The sequence below is a fragment of the Poecilia formosa genome, unplaced genomic scaffold (assembly GCF_000485575.1).
Source record: "Poecilia formosa unplaced genomic scaffold, Poecilia_formosa-5.1.2 Scaffold122, whole genome shotgun sequence".
Taxonomy (NCBI): Eukaryota; Metazoa; Chordata; class Actinopteri; order Cyprinodontiformes; family Poeciliidae; genus Poecilia; species Poecilia formosa.
This window is the reverse complement of record NW_006800061.1, coordinates 161,824-179,303: the sequence shown is the minus strand read 5'-3', so window position 1 is coordinate 179,303 and position 17,480 is coordinate 161,824. Positions and strand designations below refer to the sequence as shown.

General features: G+C 38.8%; 1 protein-coding gene across 1 annotated transcript; it reads left to right on the top strand.

The window, feature by feature from the left end:
- Positions 1–688: 688 nt before the first annotated feature.
- On the top strand, positions 689–17,142 carry adcy3b (adenylate cyclase 3b). The gene is made up of 22 exons (XM_007560933.2): positions 689–805; positions 2,310–4,334; positions 4,428–5,162; positions 5,472–5,621; positions 6,552–6,691; positions 6,805–6,916; positions 8,300–8,427; positions 8,647–8,805; positions 8,880–9,039; positions 9,169–9,276; positions 9,439–9,515; positions 9,650–9,808; positions 9,903–9,990; positions 10,145–10,261; positions 11,659–11,930; positions 12,052–12,133; positions 12,234–12,392; positions 12,987–13,133; positions 14,316–14,432; positions 14,525–14,651; positions 14,730–14,854; positions 15,207–17,142. Exons 3-22 carry the CDS (start codon positions 4,485–4,487, stop codon positions 15,387–15,389), a joined length of 3,288 nt encoding a protein of 1,095 aa, XP_007560995.2. The 5' UTR covers positions 689–805; positions 2,310–4,334; positions 4,428–4,484; the 3' UTR covers positions 15,390–17,142.
- Positions 17,143–17,480: the final 338 nt, after the last annotated feature.

Here is a 17,480-nt window from a genome sequence, read left to right as displayed (position 1 = left end):
TCGTTTCCTCATAACTTCTTAGTATGGCTAGAGAGAGAAAAACGATGGGAAATAGTTTCAAGGTAGAAGTCACCAACAATTTATATCAAACTCCCTTTTCAGCGTTTGCATGTAGTGGCAACTGAAGGTATTGTATCATGACAAGTAATGTGCGTAAATTATTGCCTTTTGAGGCAATGTTTCATGTTTGCATTAGGTGACAAGATTTTGTTATTTTAGTGCAACTCAAAATCAAACTGTGTGAAAAATGAGGAATCAAATCACATTGTTGGTTTTATCATGCTTGTTCTCTATTATTGTCAAACAATTATTTAATTATTTTGAGGTGGTGGTTGGGGAGGGGGAAGCCCTAATACATGAGATATTTACGAATATTTGTTTATTCGTTCTCGAAAATTTAGCCAATAAAATTGTTTTAGCAAGTGTATGTTATAAATGTAATTAAAATTTAGGGTATGGAAATGACCGACTGGGATTGTTGCCTGACGCGCGCCGTGGTAGTTCAAACTTTATTTATTGGATTTTGAAATTATTATTTATCTTACTGTAATGATGCTCAACATCATGAATAAACCTTTCTAAGCACATTATTTTATATTAATAAAGAAAATAGTTTATTGTGTTCATTCATATAAATGTGGGCAACAGTGAGGCGGTCACATGGTAAAGAGGCAGGAGCTGGTATCTTTTATCTGATTGGCTCTTCTCACCGTAAGATCGTCTGACGTCTAACCATGAACAGGAAGAGCTTGTAATGTCAGTGAGGTGCACACAGCTCAGGGAGAAATGGCAGAAACAAGCCTGGGTAAGATGATAACGCTGTCCTGAACTTCACACACAACCTCAGACGCAGTGAAAGCTGAATATGAGATCTGTTTGGTGGCGTGTTAGTTGCAGAGCAGCAGCTGTACTGATATGCTCCACTGAAATGCTTGCTTTTCTTTTGTACGGCAGACAGACTTCCTGGTTTTAGGTTTCAGCGTGGAATCATTCACACATATTCTACTTTCATCTTAAAGTAACAGGAACAGATTTGAACAAAATTGAAGCTGGGAGATAATACAAGAAATATGGAAGGACTGTCATACTTTGGAACAAAGTCCTTTGTAAGCATTCTTAATGGGTTATTGATTATAGATTATCAGTTTTAGTTGAATATGTTGTATGCGAAATAGTTGCAAATACTTCACATCAGTTGCTTACCAACTCTACCACAGAGTCAGATGAGTGTCTTTGTTTTGAAAAGTAAGGTTTAAATCTTTACGATCAAATATCAAGTCAAGTCTAAAATAAAGATATGAAATTCCAGAGTCAATCCAAATGTCCTGAACTTTCAATTTTGATTCACAAACAAATTAAGACAAGATTTTCAGTTTGGTTAAAAACTTATACCAGTTTTGAAAAACAATTAATGCCCTGTGGAATATAATTGTAAAAAAAAAAAATATTTATTTCAGACAAAAATAGCCTATAAAAATAAAAACTTAAGTGATTTCATTCAAACTTAAGTGATTTCATTCATTAAGGGCCAAAGCTTATCCAGACCAATCATGGGTTCTGGGACAAATCTGGATGAGCTGCCAATGGTGTTTTTGGACTAATTTCGGTGGGCTTGCTGGGAGGACTCACCACTGCGTAATGTTTTTTCCCCATTTGTGGGCAATGCCTCTCATGATGATCTGCTTATTGTCCCATTTCCAAACTGATGGATGTCAAAGACTTTTTTCCCCCAAAAAATACTTCCTTCAAAACACTGCATATAAGCTCTGCTACATAACGCCATTATTAGATACTTGAGGATTTTCATTAATCAGATAACAATCACATTAAAATATCATTCATGCATTTTTATCTTTCTGTTATTGACACAAAACCATTTTTGCCATGAATAAATATCAATTTTAGTAAAACCTGTTCAAATGAAAAAAATAACAAAAAACAATTTCCTTTGTTATCTGGGACCTTTGCCTGTAAATAGATCTGATTCGAATGAAAATGATATTTAAACCACTTAATGAAGAATCTAAAAATGTTTATACATCTTCTGGTGAACCAGTGAGTAAAATTTTTACTGGAGCAGTTAGGACTCTGCTTAATTAATTAATTTATTTATTTATTTATTTATTTATTTATTGAAATTCATCAACAAAAATTAAAAAAAATATTGTGAACAGATCTATTGAGGAGGTTGTTTTAAGGGTAATAAATTTATACCTTTTCCATAAAGCAGTTCTGAATAGCATATACATTTTAATGTAGAAAGTAAATAGTAGTTTGAATAGCATAAAATAACTGAATTTTGTTTTTAGGTGCCTTCCGTGTGGTGAAGACCCTCCTCGGAAGTGCAGCAGCTGGTTTTGTGTTCGGACAAGCTGCCTCATACGCAGTCAAGCCCTCTCTGACTGAAGACGTCACTCTGCTGAATGCTGCCACTCGAGCTGCTGGATGTGCTGGTTCAACTGGTGTAGCGGTCGTGGCAGCATGCCTCGTGTTTACATCAGCACTCCTTTCTCTTGGACTGGGTTTCCTCCTCAGTGCCATGGTGCTGAAGCTGCTCAATAAAGCAGGAGTGACCCTGCCGTGGTTGATTGGAGCCATGTCCGGGTCATCAGTCGCATTGGGTGCAGTCGTCACCGGAGGGTTGGAGGGCATCATACCGCCTTGGATCTACATCATGGTTCAGGGTACTCTGGTTCTTATCGTGTACTCGTACTCCAACATCAGTGACATGACAACAGCTCTGTTAATCATCTTCACCACTCTGTACACCAGTGTTATGTTTGGACGATTGGGTGCCATACTTGGGTTCTTCTGTATGGGACTGACCATCATCGTTCTCTTTGCTCTACGACGAGCTCTAAAAGCAAGGTCGCCACCAAAACCAGGATCTAAAACCAGGTGCAAATTGTTGGAGAGGATCTTCTTCTACTCTGTTTTTGTGGCAGTTTTGGGGTTTTTTGTTGGTTTGGGTTCAGGTGGGGCAGAAGAAGGCACAAAAACACAAGTGATTTTAATTCTACAGTCCGTTCTTTGGGTGGGATTTCTGTCTGTGGGACTGTTGGGGGCTGGCCTGGGAACTGTGGCCATGGTTGGACTGGGGCCAGAGGTGGCTGGAAAGGTTTGTGTGGGAGCTGTGGTAATAACATCAATAGCCCTGAGAGTTGTTGTACTTTTGAGCCCTGCTCTAGGACTGAGAAGCTGCTCCGGAGCAGCTTTAGGAGCAACTACAGCTGCAGGAGTGTCACTGGGTGCTGCGAGTGTTTCAGCCAAGCAAACATTTGGGTCTAGGAATTCAACATTGGTACTTTTAGGTTCCGTTATCTTGGGTGTACTTGTAGCCCTTGAGGTTCCAGGACTGACATCAACGCAGCTGACAACCTCTGAGCTGGTAACGGTGACAATCACTGCAGTGGGGGCATTCGTCTTGGGTGCTCCAAAGAGTCCGTTCCACACTAAGGTGAATCTACAGCAGGGGCTTCTCACAGGGGCGGAGCTAATTAAAGGAATCGGCATGGAGACGGTCACCGCAGCAGCGGCGCCTATTGGAGCCGGGGCTCTGGGGGCCGCAGCATTAGGCACGGCAGCTCTGGGGACGCTGGGGACCGTAGGAGTTCTGGTGGCTATAGCGTTGGCTTTGGGAAGCGCTCTCAGTGGTATGCTAGAAAAATCACCATCAACAACCAACACACACAGAGACTGAATGACGACTGAGTTTACATCTGTTTCTACGACTGGAATCAAACTCCAGCATTTTGCTGCTGCCAGTATTTTTCTAACAAAGAGGAATGATAATATTTTTTTGTTTTGTGTAGATATTTAGTATTTGTGTGTCATAAGAACCATATAGTTTTGTCCACCAGGAAACATTGGTATTTGTGTCCTTTTCAGGACTTAAATTATTTTTCTGTGAAATGATGGCGAATTAATAAAAACACTTTTTTTTGTCATGTGCCTTAATGAGACCCCCTCGTCTGTCTTTTTCTCACTTCTGCGCACATCACATTTCCCAAGACATGACTGTGAGATTTTAGTGTCATCTTAACAACAGTAACAGAGGATTAGCTGTTTACCAGTGGGAGATGTTGGGGGTGGGAGGTAACAGAGGACTTACCAGAGCACAGAAGAGCATCAGAGAAGTGATTCTGGTTTTTAGACACAACCTTGTGATGCTGTTTACCCGTTTTGAACATGCATTACTTTCAAAAGGGTAGCTGCACATGGCTCCTTTCTACTGCAAATTCAACAGGATTTGGATACTGCAGGCCATATTTTCACTATGAAGTTTTAGTTTGGGAAGAACAAGAATGAGCAAATGATCCTAAATGTCATACAAGGTAAGAACCTTTTATGATCCATTTATATTCACCCAGGGACTGATTTCTTTTTTTTTATATATACATTTGATTGAAATGTTTGCATCTTTTCAGAGGATTTTACCATACGTTTGGGAATACCGTCGGAGAAACCCAATGGAGTACCTTTAAATGAGCAGCATGTCTGTGGACCGTGTCAATACAACAAACGCAGAGCAGTCCACCGAGTGCTCTGCAGAGTATTCAGGACCGGCTCCCAGTGATCCCAGCCATACCCGGGGTGTGGCTGTCCTCCAGTCCGGCTGCTGCCGCTGCCTGCCCTGGTCAGTGCGACTTACCTTTACCCCCGAGTCCTTGGAGAGGCTGTACCAGAACTACTTTCGTCGGCAGAGAGAAGAGAACCTGCTGGTCTTGGTGTTATTTGCAGCCCTCTTCAACAGCTTCATTATCATTATGTGTGCAGTGGTGTACACCGAGGACAAACTGGCCATGGTGGTGGTCGCTGCTGTGGGGCTGGCAGCGGATGTAGTTCTCTACCTGCTCTGCTGGTTCCAAAAACTCCCTACATCCCCCGTGGCACGAGGAGCGGCGCCATATGTGCTGTGGCTGATGGTCACCATCCATGTCTTGTGTTACATGGGACTGAACTACGAGCGATTCTCTGATGCAAGCGACTCTGTGGGCTGGCAGGCTTTCTTCAGCTTCTCCAGCTTTCTGACCTTACCGCTGAATCTGCTGCCCCTCGTCCTCCTCGCAACGCTCTCCTGTGGGATACACACCCTGACACTGGGGGTCACTGTGGCTCAAAGGTTTGGGGATAATCTCCAGGGGCCCATGCTGGTGAGACAGGTAAAGAAATGCAGGTGTCACGAAAGGTGACAGTCGAACTGCAGCAAGAGAGAAGTAAAATTTCACAACAGTTTAGATGTTGCATGACTCTGTGCTTATTTGTTATTTATAATATTTCATTGATCAAAACTGTAATACACCCTGGTACACATTCTGCATTTATCATTCATCAACAAAATATATGACTCTCACGTTTAGGAGTCCGTCAATATTCAGCTGAAAGCAGCAAATTATCATATTATTACAGACAAAGGGTGGAGAGCACCTAACTACAGGAAGAAAAATATGAGATTTCCTCTTTTTCTTCAGCTGCTGGCCAATGTGATGCTGTACCTGTGTGCAGCCACGGTGGGCGTGATGTCATTTTACATGGCCGACAGGAAGTACAGAACAGCGTTTTTGGAAGCTCGTCAGTCTCTGCAGGTTAAACTGACTCTGGAGGACCAGAGCACCCAGCAGGTAACGTGACTCAGGAGAACAATGTGACTTTCAGGAGACCTAAACTAACCTTAGCCACTGCTTTCCCTCCTAATCGTAACCTATCATTCATCCAAATATTGTGACCTTATCCGACATACAGTGTAATTGTTTACGTCATTGAGACACTCTTTATGCATTTTCCCATGAACCTGCGCCCAAATGGATCAGATGATGACAGAACGTCCTTAATTGCCCTGTGTTTTCCTCTGCTGCTGGCTAATAGGTTGATTAGACAGGCCGTTGTTTTCATCAGTGGATCAGTCATCAGGGACTTGTGAAAATAATGTCATCTTAGCTGTTGGGCAATAAATGCAGATATGCTTTGTGTCTCTTGGGCAACATACCATATAAGCTGATTAGCTTATCAAATATTTATTTTAATTCAGTTTTACAATTTTACATTTAGTGTTGCGTTTTGTTTCTGTTGCATCTACTTATGTAGAAATGCCAAAGCACGTTTATATGTTAGAATGGCCTTGTCAGAATCCAGTGAATACAAGTGCTTATCACACTTCAATTTTTTTTTTTTTATTTGTAAAATTATTTGAAAACCATGTGTTATTTTTCTCTTCCACTTAACAACTGTACAACACATTGTGCTGTTTTGTTGGTCTGTAACATCAAATCTCAATAACATTTTTGAATGTTGAAATCTGTGAAGCAAATTGAAAAACATTTAAACTTTAAAACAGTTGTCTTCCTTGTAGTTTAAAAAAATAGAGAGTTGCAAACTAAATCTCAAGTGACATGTTTAGTGATTAAAAAAGAGAAGAAATATGTCAACCTGACCAGAATATTTTCAGAACCACAGATTAATAGCTTTACATGTTGGGCACTCAGACGTCTTTTTCTGTTTCATGTTAATTGAACACGCACACCCTTCCCTTTCCCTTCCACCCCCCCATGTAGGAGGAACTGTTGCTCTCCATCCTGCCGAAGCATATCGCAGACGAGATGCTGCAGGGCATGAAGAACCAGGCCAATCAGAACGAGGTCCAGCAGCAGCAGCAGTTCAACACCATGTACATGTACCGCCATGAAAACGTCAGGTCTGGCTCACAAAATCAACTTTAATGCTACCCAAGAGTTGTGATTTTTGTAAGTGAAAGATGCTTGCTGGAGGTCATGTTGTTTCTCCTCTGTATATGCCTTTTGGTTTCAGTATACTCTTTGCAGACATCGTGGGCTTCACCCAGTTATCCTCAGCCTGTAGTGCACAAGAGCTGGTGAAGCTGCTCAACGAACTGTTTGCCCGCTTCGATAAACTGGCCTCAGTGAGTATCAGCAATGAATGATTACCTTAATCATGTTTCGTTTAGTGCTGTAAACAGTTATTAGCACCCTACGGCCTTGTGTTTTAAATTAATCTTTGTATGCAGTAGAACAATCTTAATCTTCAAACAATAACAAAAAAAGTCTGTCTTTGCACTGTTAAATATAGAAAAACAATCACCAGTTGCAAAATCATCTTTATCAATAGTAATGCTTTTAAAATAAATGCAACTGAAGTATTTTTAAGGTGTCCTTTTTATTTAGCAGTCTATGACTTCTGCTTTCCGGAGTTGAAAATTTCATATGATTCTGCTAGCCACAAAGACAAGCCACCGATTCTCAGTCTTTAATGGAGACGTTATTGTCTCGATTAGGAAATTGAAAATTAAGCAAATAATCAAACTAATACAAAACTGATATTCACACAAGCATATTTGCAAGCAGACAAATGTGCAGCCAGAATGTAAAACAACATCCTCTGAAGTGCATGACTTCTGTGCATAATACTGCCCAGTGTCTTACTAGCATAACCAGGTTTTAGAAGATACCATAGTAAAGACAGTTATAACAGATTCACATAAACTGTCTAGACATCTTGATCACGAAACAGTAGAACTCAAAATCTGTTGCTTTAATTTTTGTTGTTTTTTTTTACTTTTATTACAAAGGACTGATTTTTCCTGTTTTTTGACAGGCCTTATTACCAGTACTTTCAACCTGGCGCAACAGCTAAAAAAGCAGTGATCAGTAAGAATACTTGCGCCTTTGTTCTGAGATCTTTGTTTATAGATCTGCTTGAAGTTATTCAAATTGTTAGCCACAAGGTTATTTTATTCTTTGTGTCTTCTTTTACGTTTCTGTTGTTATTTTGTCTTGACAAAATGTTAAGATAACCATTATGTGCCAACCAGGTTTATGGAAGGCATGTCAAAAAATAAAGCATTTTTGGTCAACAAAATCACACTTTCTTCTTCGCCATCTTGTGTCCAGACTGAAATCCTATAAAAAACCTGTGAAATTAGCCTAAAATAGGCGTCCTTGATCTTTTTATAGCAATGGCTGAATAAAAACCCAACACACAGTCAACAGAGTACAGTCATTGAAAGGTTAAATTTTGAAAATGTCAGTGTGTTATTTTTGTAGCTGCAGTTTTTCGATCAGAATAGAATGTACTGTTGTACACTCATTTTAATTTTTCATTGGTTGTGCATTCTCAATAGATATATCTACACAAAAAAAATCTACAAAACCCACTGAAACTTCTATGAATTTGCACAAACCTAAGACGCCAAGTTTAATCAGTCCCCGTATTAATAATTGTTTCTTTATGTCCAATCTCTTTTTATAGAGACTTTTGCAAATTAAATGTTTTCGTTGTTCCGCAGCAACATCACCAACTGAGAATTAAGATTCTTGGAGACTGTTACTACTGCATCTGTGGTCTGCCAGACTTCAGGGAAGACCATGCTGTTTGCTCTATAATGATGGGCCTTTCAATGGTGGAGGCTATTTCGTAAGTAGTGCCTCCTTTGAAAAATATGTAAAGTGAAAAAGAAAATAGTTCTCTGCTTCCCTGATATGGAGATAATGTAAAAAATGATCTCTTATAACAGGGGGGAAATTTGACAGCAAAAAATGAAGTACAGAGTTCTGCTCTCAATATGAGAGTATTGGAGTTTGGTGAGGAACAGTCAAATGGGTGTAGAAAATAATTCTTCCTCTATTTCAACAGGTACGTGCGCGAAAAGACAAAAACCGACGTGGACATGCGCGTGGGTGTTCACACAGGCACTGTGCTCGGCGGAGTCCTCGGTCAGAAGCGCTGGCAGTTTGACGTTTGGTCAACAGATGTCACTGTGGCCAATAAGATGGAGTCTGGAGGAATCCCTGGGTAGGAAAATAAAAATAAGATCTTACACTTAGCAGTTAACTCCTTGTGTCTTAAAACTTTTATACGCTGCACAGGAGAGTGCACATTTCCCAGAGCACTAAGGACAGTCTGCATGGGGAATTCGAGGTAGAGCCTGGAAACGGGGGAGAGAGGTGCGAGTACCTGCTGGAGAAAGGAATTGACACTTACCTGGTTCTCAAACCCAAACAGGAAGCAAATGGACTCAATGGAACCGTAAGTTATTTTTAGCTTAAAAGAACATTGATGCTAGCCTGTAGTAAAGATGAAAATAAACAACAATTGGTTTTAATGTCATAGATAAATATCCCTTTTTTGTTTTTTGTTGTTTTTTTTATACCTCAGACACCTGGGGCACTGACCAGCAGAAATTCAAATCAGGTGATCAATACAACGATAACCAATGGGAACACAGTCTCACCTCAGTCAATGCTGACTAGTCCTAAACAGGAGGTAGATAAAATTGTATGTCTGTTTTTTGTTGTCTACTTTTTTGTTGCAAAGCTAATGCTGAACGCGACCTTGGCATTAAAATAATTTTAAAAAAAATCTATGAGGTAACTTGATAACCTTATATGCACATTTTATTTCTGTTTTGTTTGCAAATAATCTCAGAGAAATAAAATGGCTGACGAACAAGCAATCAATAGACGACTGCAGCAGGAACTTCTGGACAGAGAATCTCAGCAAATGTAAGTTGCGTCATCAATTATTTAGTGAACTTTTAAAGCAAACATGTGACATGTTTGTCCTCCCTATGCGGATGCCATTTTTTATATACATTACCTCCCAGTATCCGGTGTTGAGTTGTGTTGTTTTGAAACAGAATGAAGGATCAAATCAACCCCGTTTCACTGCGCTTTGTGGATGGAAAGTTAGAGGAGCACTACTCCTCGGAGAAGGAGAAGAGAAGTGGCGCGGCCTTCAGCTGCTGTGTCATTGTGCTCTTTTTCATCACAGCAATGGAAGTGTTTATTGACCCGCTGTGAGTTGGTGTTTAGTCGCTGAATGTTGTTGCAAGCATCTAATTCTCAATTTATTTGTAGTGATTTTAATAGTTTCATGCGTTCTTTACCCAGGTTGGTTGTGAACTACGTGACTCTCGCTGTTGGCCAGCTGTTGTTGCTTATTCTCACAGTTTGCTCCCTAGCTGCAATCTTTCCTAGGGTGAGAACTTAAGCATTAATCTATTAATCATTCTTAACCACAAGCCTCTTTGTTTTGTTTTTTTTTGTTTGTTTTTTTTACTGTAAAGACAGAAAATTCCCTTTTCAATTTTTCCATTTCTTGATTTGTGTTATTTATGGTTTGCTTGTTACAGATGTTCTCTAAGAGGTTGGTTTCCTTCTCAATGTGGATCGACCGTACACGGTGGGCTCGGAACACGTGGGCCATGGCAGCCATATTTGTTCTAACCATGGCCGTAATAGCCGACATGGTAAGACCGAAGGACATCTTGACAAACGCAGAATCTCCATGAATGCTGACTGTTGCGATCAAAGGAATGAATCCGTTTTTATGTTGTACACTTTTATCTCCATTTATTCAGAACTGAAAAATGTCACCATTCCAAGCGGTTGTGTTGTGTGTGTGTGTGTGTGTGTGTGTGTGCTGATTTCCATTAGTGAGTTTCCACTTTCCCATCATCAGGTTATCACTGCCTGCTACACTTTTCACTGCATGCTCCCAGTGGAGTCCATTAGCTGTCTGTCTCGCTGCCTGCTGCCTAATTTGTCACAGCCTCACAGGGAAACCTGCTACACACACTGCTGAGTTTTGTCACGTAGATGCAAGAATGAACCTTCATTTTTGTGTCTTGGTGGACAGGCATGGATGACAGCCCATCTTCAAAGAGCCCCTAAAATCATGAACTTCTTATTTCCTCAAAACATGTAACTGTGTGCGTGTAATGTTGCAACTTGATTTAGAATTTGCTACTGGGCAATACCAGGAATATTAATATTAATATTTCGAAACCTAAACACCACAAAATAAACCCTATACTTTACAAATTGGGGCAAAAACAGTGTAAGGGTTGAATGTATTTTTCAATGACTTCTCAGAAGCAGGACAACTCAATGGAAAGTGCAATGGCAGACATGAATGTATACACAGATTTGATCTTTTTGCAAAAATAAAAAATAAGAGCTATTTATAACATTTATCTATTCGAGTTATTCCCATTTAGATCAGGACAGCTGGGCCAGAGGACAGCAACATAAATACATTACATTTAGCAGCAAAAGATGAAGCATATTAAGAATTGTTTGTATTAAAATCACTTGCACACAAATGAGGTGGATTCCAACAATTTTACAGTAGCTAAATTTGTTATTTAGTTCATACATTTGATGCCAAAAACCTAAATACTTTCTCATCTAGTTCAGTTGTTGCATTACTGACGTAATCGCAGATTGTAAGTTTCACATTAATTTGTTAAAAGGTATGTCGCCTCAGCTGGGATAACACCCAAAATGGCTTTGCATGTAAACACATACCAGTGACTAAGGTCTAGGGCGGTAATTACCTTTTCCGCAGGGGAAGGAAATAAACTCATTATCCCATAACTACTTGTGGTGGAATCATGTCCCAAGTAAAACTTACAATGAAGTTTTTAATCCACTTCTACAGTTTGTTTGTTTTTTTTTTCAGCTCAATTTTTTTATTGCTTTTTGAAATATATTTAATGTCTTTCTGACAGTATTTTAGTTTGTAACATAAAGAATATAAAGTAATTAGTGTCAGAAGATTTAATGTTTTTCAGTACATTTTTTTATATGAATTAACACCCGTTACTCCTGTTGCCAATGTTCTCCGTATCTTTGATTTTTCCAGCTAAGTTGTGTCCCGCCTTCACTGAGGCTCTTTAACAGTACCTTTGGCCCGATGCTGGAGTCTCTTGGCGACCGAGGCTGTGCGGAAAATCCAAAGTATTACAGCTTCATGGCTGTGATGTCACTCATCGCAACCGCCATGCTGGTTCAGGTCAGCCACCTGATCAAACTGGGCCTCATGGTGTTAGTTGTCACAGCAACAGGAGCAGTAAATATTTACAGCTGGAGTGACATATACGACTTGTATGATTTTATACAGTTTGCCTCCTACAGGTAAGGAAGAGGGGAATATTAATGCAAGACTTTTTTTTTTTTTTGCCTGCATGTTGCTATGGATTTTTAGTGGGGTGTGCATGTGTCATTTCTAATGTTGGCCCTCTCCATGTATTTTCAGAACATCCATAGTGCCATCAAAGTATCTCATGACAATGATGATTATCGTCATGATGATAAGCTTTTACGTCTTTGCTCGCCATGTGAGTAAAACTAGGGGATCACTCGACGACACTTTCACTACTGATTTCAAAAATATTCTTGTTTTATGACTTCCCTTCTACCAAACTTGCATTTGTGTAGCTGGAGCGTCAGTCCAGGAAGCTGTTCTTGTGGAAGATTGGGGTTCATGACCAGAAGGAGCGGGTGTTCGAGATGAGGCGCTGGAACGAGGCACTGGTGACCAACATGCTGCCAGAGCATGTGGCCAAACACTTTCTGGGCACTAAAATGAGAGACGAGGTACAAATCAAGCCAAGTCAAGTTCAAGTTTATTTCCAAAGCACATTTAAAACAACAGTATGACAAAATAGTCAATCAAAGTGCTGCTCAAGGTGAAACTCATCACTAGCCTAACAATGGAAAAAACAAAAAGTGGAATACAATGAATAACTATGACAAACTGCCACACGGAATATGTGTTGAAGATTCTTCCTTGCGTAAATGTGTGTAAGAATCTAATGAATCAATGGCATGATGGATCTGAGTTGGTTTGCTTACAACAAAACTAACAGATCATTTTAATAGAAATAAATGAAAGTTTTTTTGTTTTTGTTTTTTTTTTTTTCAATGCATGCATCCTGCAGTGCACCCAACCTATTTGGGAATATAACATGTTTGTTTTTACCTACATTGTGTTTTTTTGCCATTCTTTTGAAACGCAATCAATGTGTTATAAAAGAGCTTAGATCCTATTACTATGCAATCCATTGCATTTCAGTGCCATCTTGTGGTTTGTTCCATAATTACATATTTAATCCTCTGAAATATAAAAAAAAATATGCATTGTCATAAAAGTCAGCACTAGTTACTTTAATGTAATTATTTTTGTTGCAGGAGCTGTACAGTCAGTCTTACGATGAAATTGGTGTGATGTTTGCCTCCATTCCAAACTTTTCTGATTTCTACACCGAAGAGAGCATCAACAACGGAGGCATCGAGTGTCTCAGGATCCTCAATGAGATCATTTCAGATTTTGACAGTGTGAGTTGTGGCCTCCTATCATAATGGTCACGAATGATCTGTTTGCATATTTTTTTTTATTTTATTTTTTTTTCCAGGGGTTCAATGACCAAACAGTAAAAAAGTTTTTACTTGCACAGGTTTGAATTTACAGTGGATTTCTACTCATTTCATAAAGGGTCAAAACTGTACATGCAGCCCCACTAAAGCTTGTTAAAAGGTGTTTTATAAAGTTCAAGAGAAACCGTATACTTTTTAGCAATGAAAAAAGGTCCTGGCAAATGTTTTGCACAGATTTTTGACAATCACTTATTAGAAATACAGACTAAAATGCTCCTATTTAACGCCATAATCTCTGTAGCCACAATGAAAAGGCTTTGTGGATAAATAGTAGAGTCGAATCACATCGAAATTATATGCGGATTGTCAAGCAATCTGGTGGTAGTGACATCATGACAAGGGTTTATTTTGCTGTCAGTGGTACTGATGCATTTAACATGTTTCTTAGTAATATAAAATAATGAAATTAGGGAACCTTTAAACTATACAGCCTCACCTTATATCAACCAATAACTGGATAAAACTTGGACGCAACTGAGTGTTGAGCAGGACAATAATACCACAGGATTAACATTAAGCTTATTGACTGACCCCTGACCTCAACCATATGGAACAGTTATGGATCATGCTTAAGCAACGAGTCCATGCCATGAAGCCAAACAATTCAAATGACCTCTACCCTTTATGCTAAGAAGAGAGGTCAAATTGTCCAGATTTAAATATTTCGCAGCCTGGGAGATGGCTCCAGGCAGATTCTCAGGATTGTGTTGTGAGATACTTAACCGAATATTAGCGTGTATGTGTTTACTTAGTTATCCTGGATTATGGCCCACCCTATCCCACATATTTAAACATCATTTATGCTGTGCAGTCCTTTCACCATGGACAAAGAAGGGTTTTGAGATGCACTATCCAAAACCTAAAATAATTAGGTTATGGATCATGCGATCATGGTTACGTTCACGATCACATGAATGTAACCACGTGATCAGAGAACTATATTAAAAAATGTTTTTGTACCCTGCAACAATGCAATGATAAAGGGGAATAGTCAACAGACGGAGTAATGGATGGATGGATAGATTTATTGTTGTTTCTGTAACACCTAAATTAAGAATAGCAAATACCTCTTTTGCTCACCAGTTATTGGACCGAGATGAGTTCAGGTGTATCACAAAGATCAAGACGATAGGAAGCACATACATGGCTGCCTCTGGACTAACGCCCGAAAGCAACACCAATGGATATGGCAGCCGTAAGGTGTGATCCTGTCTTGTTTTTATCTACATACTCTAATTTGTGCCACACAAAGTGATATTAACACAACAAAGTTGCATTCTGTTGTTCCACAGCCAGAAGACCAGTCACTCACTGAACGCTGGCAGCACCTGTCTGAGCTGGCAGATTTTGCCCTGGCCATGAAGGTCACTCTTGATAACCTCAACAAGCAATCCTTCAACAACTTCATGCTACGGATCGGTCAGTGAGCCTGGAAGAAGGTGCCTCTCTTTTTGAGTCTTTGCACACGTTACGATCTTTTCATGTCGATTCCTTTAGGTTTGAATAAAGGAGCTGTTCTGGCTGGAGTAATTGGAGCCCGTAAACCTCACTATGACATCTGGGGTAACACAGTCAATGTGGCCAGTAGAATGGAGTCAACTGGTGTGATGGGCAACATCCAGGTAGCTCAAACATAGACAGACATCTTTCAATGTCGAATGGGACAATTGATTTTCAAATTACCTTTACCACCCACCATTTCCCTAACCTTAAACCATCATTTCTAAATGTCAAATATTAACGATCTTAACTGTAAAGCTAAATCTAAACCCTTAAATATTTCTTTACGTATGGGTGATCACAAGCTAAATACCATTTTGAAGGAAACACTTATAAGGTTTTTTTCCGGTTTTATAAACTCCCATCATCATGCATAGTGACAACTGAATAAACCGATGCAACATTCTATAAGTTTGAAAGTTTTAGGTTTTCAGAATAGCATTCATGTAAATATCTGTCCTGTTTTGCCATCAGGTGGTGGAGGACTGCTATGACATCCTGAAGGAATACGGCTTCCGCTTCATTCGAAGAGGGCCCATATTTGTCAAGGGAAAAGGAGAGCTGCTTACCTTTTTCATGAAAGGGAAAGACAAGTCTAGCGGCAAAGCAGGTCCGAGAACAACTGCTCTCCCGCACCAAGTGGATGACCTTCCCTGACTTTTTTCACCTGAATATTTCAATTAACATGCAAACAGATTTAAGGGCAATGGTAGCTTTGCTCCACTCTTCTTGTACACAGTTGTTTTTCCAACATATTTTTATAAACTCTGCTGCTTATGTTAGCAGCAAAAAGGTACACAAACCAATAAATTCAAACACCACTGCAAAATAATCATGACTATTAGAAAACTGCAGTAAATTTTTTTGCAAAGTTATGCAATAGGTCCCACACTGATGGCATCAGAACAAACAAACCTGTGGTCTTTTCTAAATAGTGCCAAGAAACACAGGTGACATTCTCAAATAACAGAAACACTTTTACATTTTCTTTTGTGTAAATGTAGCATGTAGAATCCGTTAGGTAACATCACTCGATGCAATGAAATGAATTTCTTCTTCAGGTGAACACAGAGCTCGCCTTACTCTCACCAGTGACATAAATGACTCATTATTAATTTTTTATTTGTTGATATTAAGGAGCGTGATGTCATCATACTCCACATTTAAGTCTATAGCCTTAAAACACAAGGATGTCTAAGAGTGCAGCAAGAGTCGGAATGTAAATCTGTTTATAATTCCATTGATATATGTAACAAACATGTAATATACTTTGTTTTACCTTGTGGCTAATTACATTGCATTTACACTATTAATAAATTATATTTAGTCTTTGCGTTTCAAATTATTTTACAGTGTTTTGAATGTTTGGAAAGTGCCAATTTAAGTGGCATTCTAGTCAATCAAAACTAATTATTAAACTTGAGTGATTGCTTTGTTTACTGAATTTATTCTTATTTAGAGCTTTTTATTTCTTTAAAATTGAAATGTTCAGAATCAAAACCCCATTCCAGTGGATAAATATATATATGCACCAAGACATACAAAAACACAAAACAAAAAAAACAGTGGCAGTTGTGGCAATAAATATACAAATAGTGACTCCTCCAGATTGTTTCACACCAAACCTGTTACCTGATACCGACTCACATCTACCTGTACCATGGAAAGTTAGGGATCTTCACGATGCTATAGTTGCCTGCGCTTTTTTTTTTTTTTACATCGTAACCAAGGCTGGTGTGATGTTTAAATTCCACAGAGTCTGTGTAGCAGGGAAACAGTCTTCATCTCATCTAAACTATACTTGCTCACCCACAGTATTCAAAATAGAGAAAGTAAAAGGTTAAGTGTCAGAGTCATGGTAAGGATTTAAACCCTAGCAGATGGCTGACTGAGTTTGGTTAATTGAGCTTAATATCTCATATTGCAGTTGTAAGAGTAGCCTGCACAATTATAATAGTAGGAACTGAATCTCAAATATCATCTAAAACTGAAAAGTTGATCATATCTCCCATACAGATTTTGATTCGTTTCTCAGCATAATTTGCCATAAATAAAGGATATTATGGCTTTTTCATGATGGTTGTGAGATAAGAAACAACAGCCTTGTTGGTGGCCAATTTGTCTGTCACATTGGAGAGATGGGCCTGAAGAAAGTCTCTAAGCTGTAAACATCTGAAACAGAGTATGTGGGAAAGTGTACATCTCTGCTCAATGATGCATCTTTGTTCTGTATAACCTCCAGGTCAAAATTGACTGATTTAACTTGTTTAAACTCAGATAATAACTGAGTGGAAGAATTTCTGATGTGTTGACATTTGCTTAGCCAATCAATAGCTCATTGATCAAGCACTGTTTCTCTATTGATCAAAGGTTTATTCAAAAAGTAAAAGTGGAATGACTTATTCTTTCAAATTATTGTGTTAATGTGTGACTAGTAATGAAGTTAGGCATTTGCACATTAGCATTTTAAGTATCAGGTACTGGCAAATGAATATAACAGACACATTAAATAAAGAAGCAAACTGCAAAGAAACTGTCTGCATAGAATAGCTTTTGGAGTTGTATTTCATAATTTCTCAGTCACTTTGATGATAAAACACAAATTGTTTCTCAGTATTACATTTTTAAAGACATTTTGGAACTAAACGTTGACGTTACATTATTTAAATTATTTTTTTCTACAGTTTAAGCATAATTAACCAATTTCAATACATTATTGTGATTTGTCAGTTCACTGATTAAAAAGAT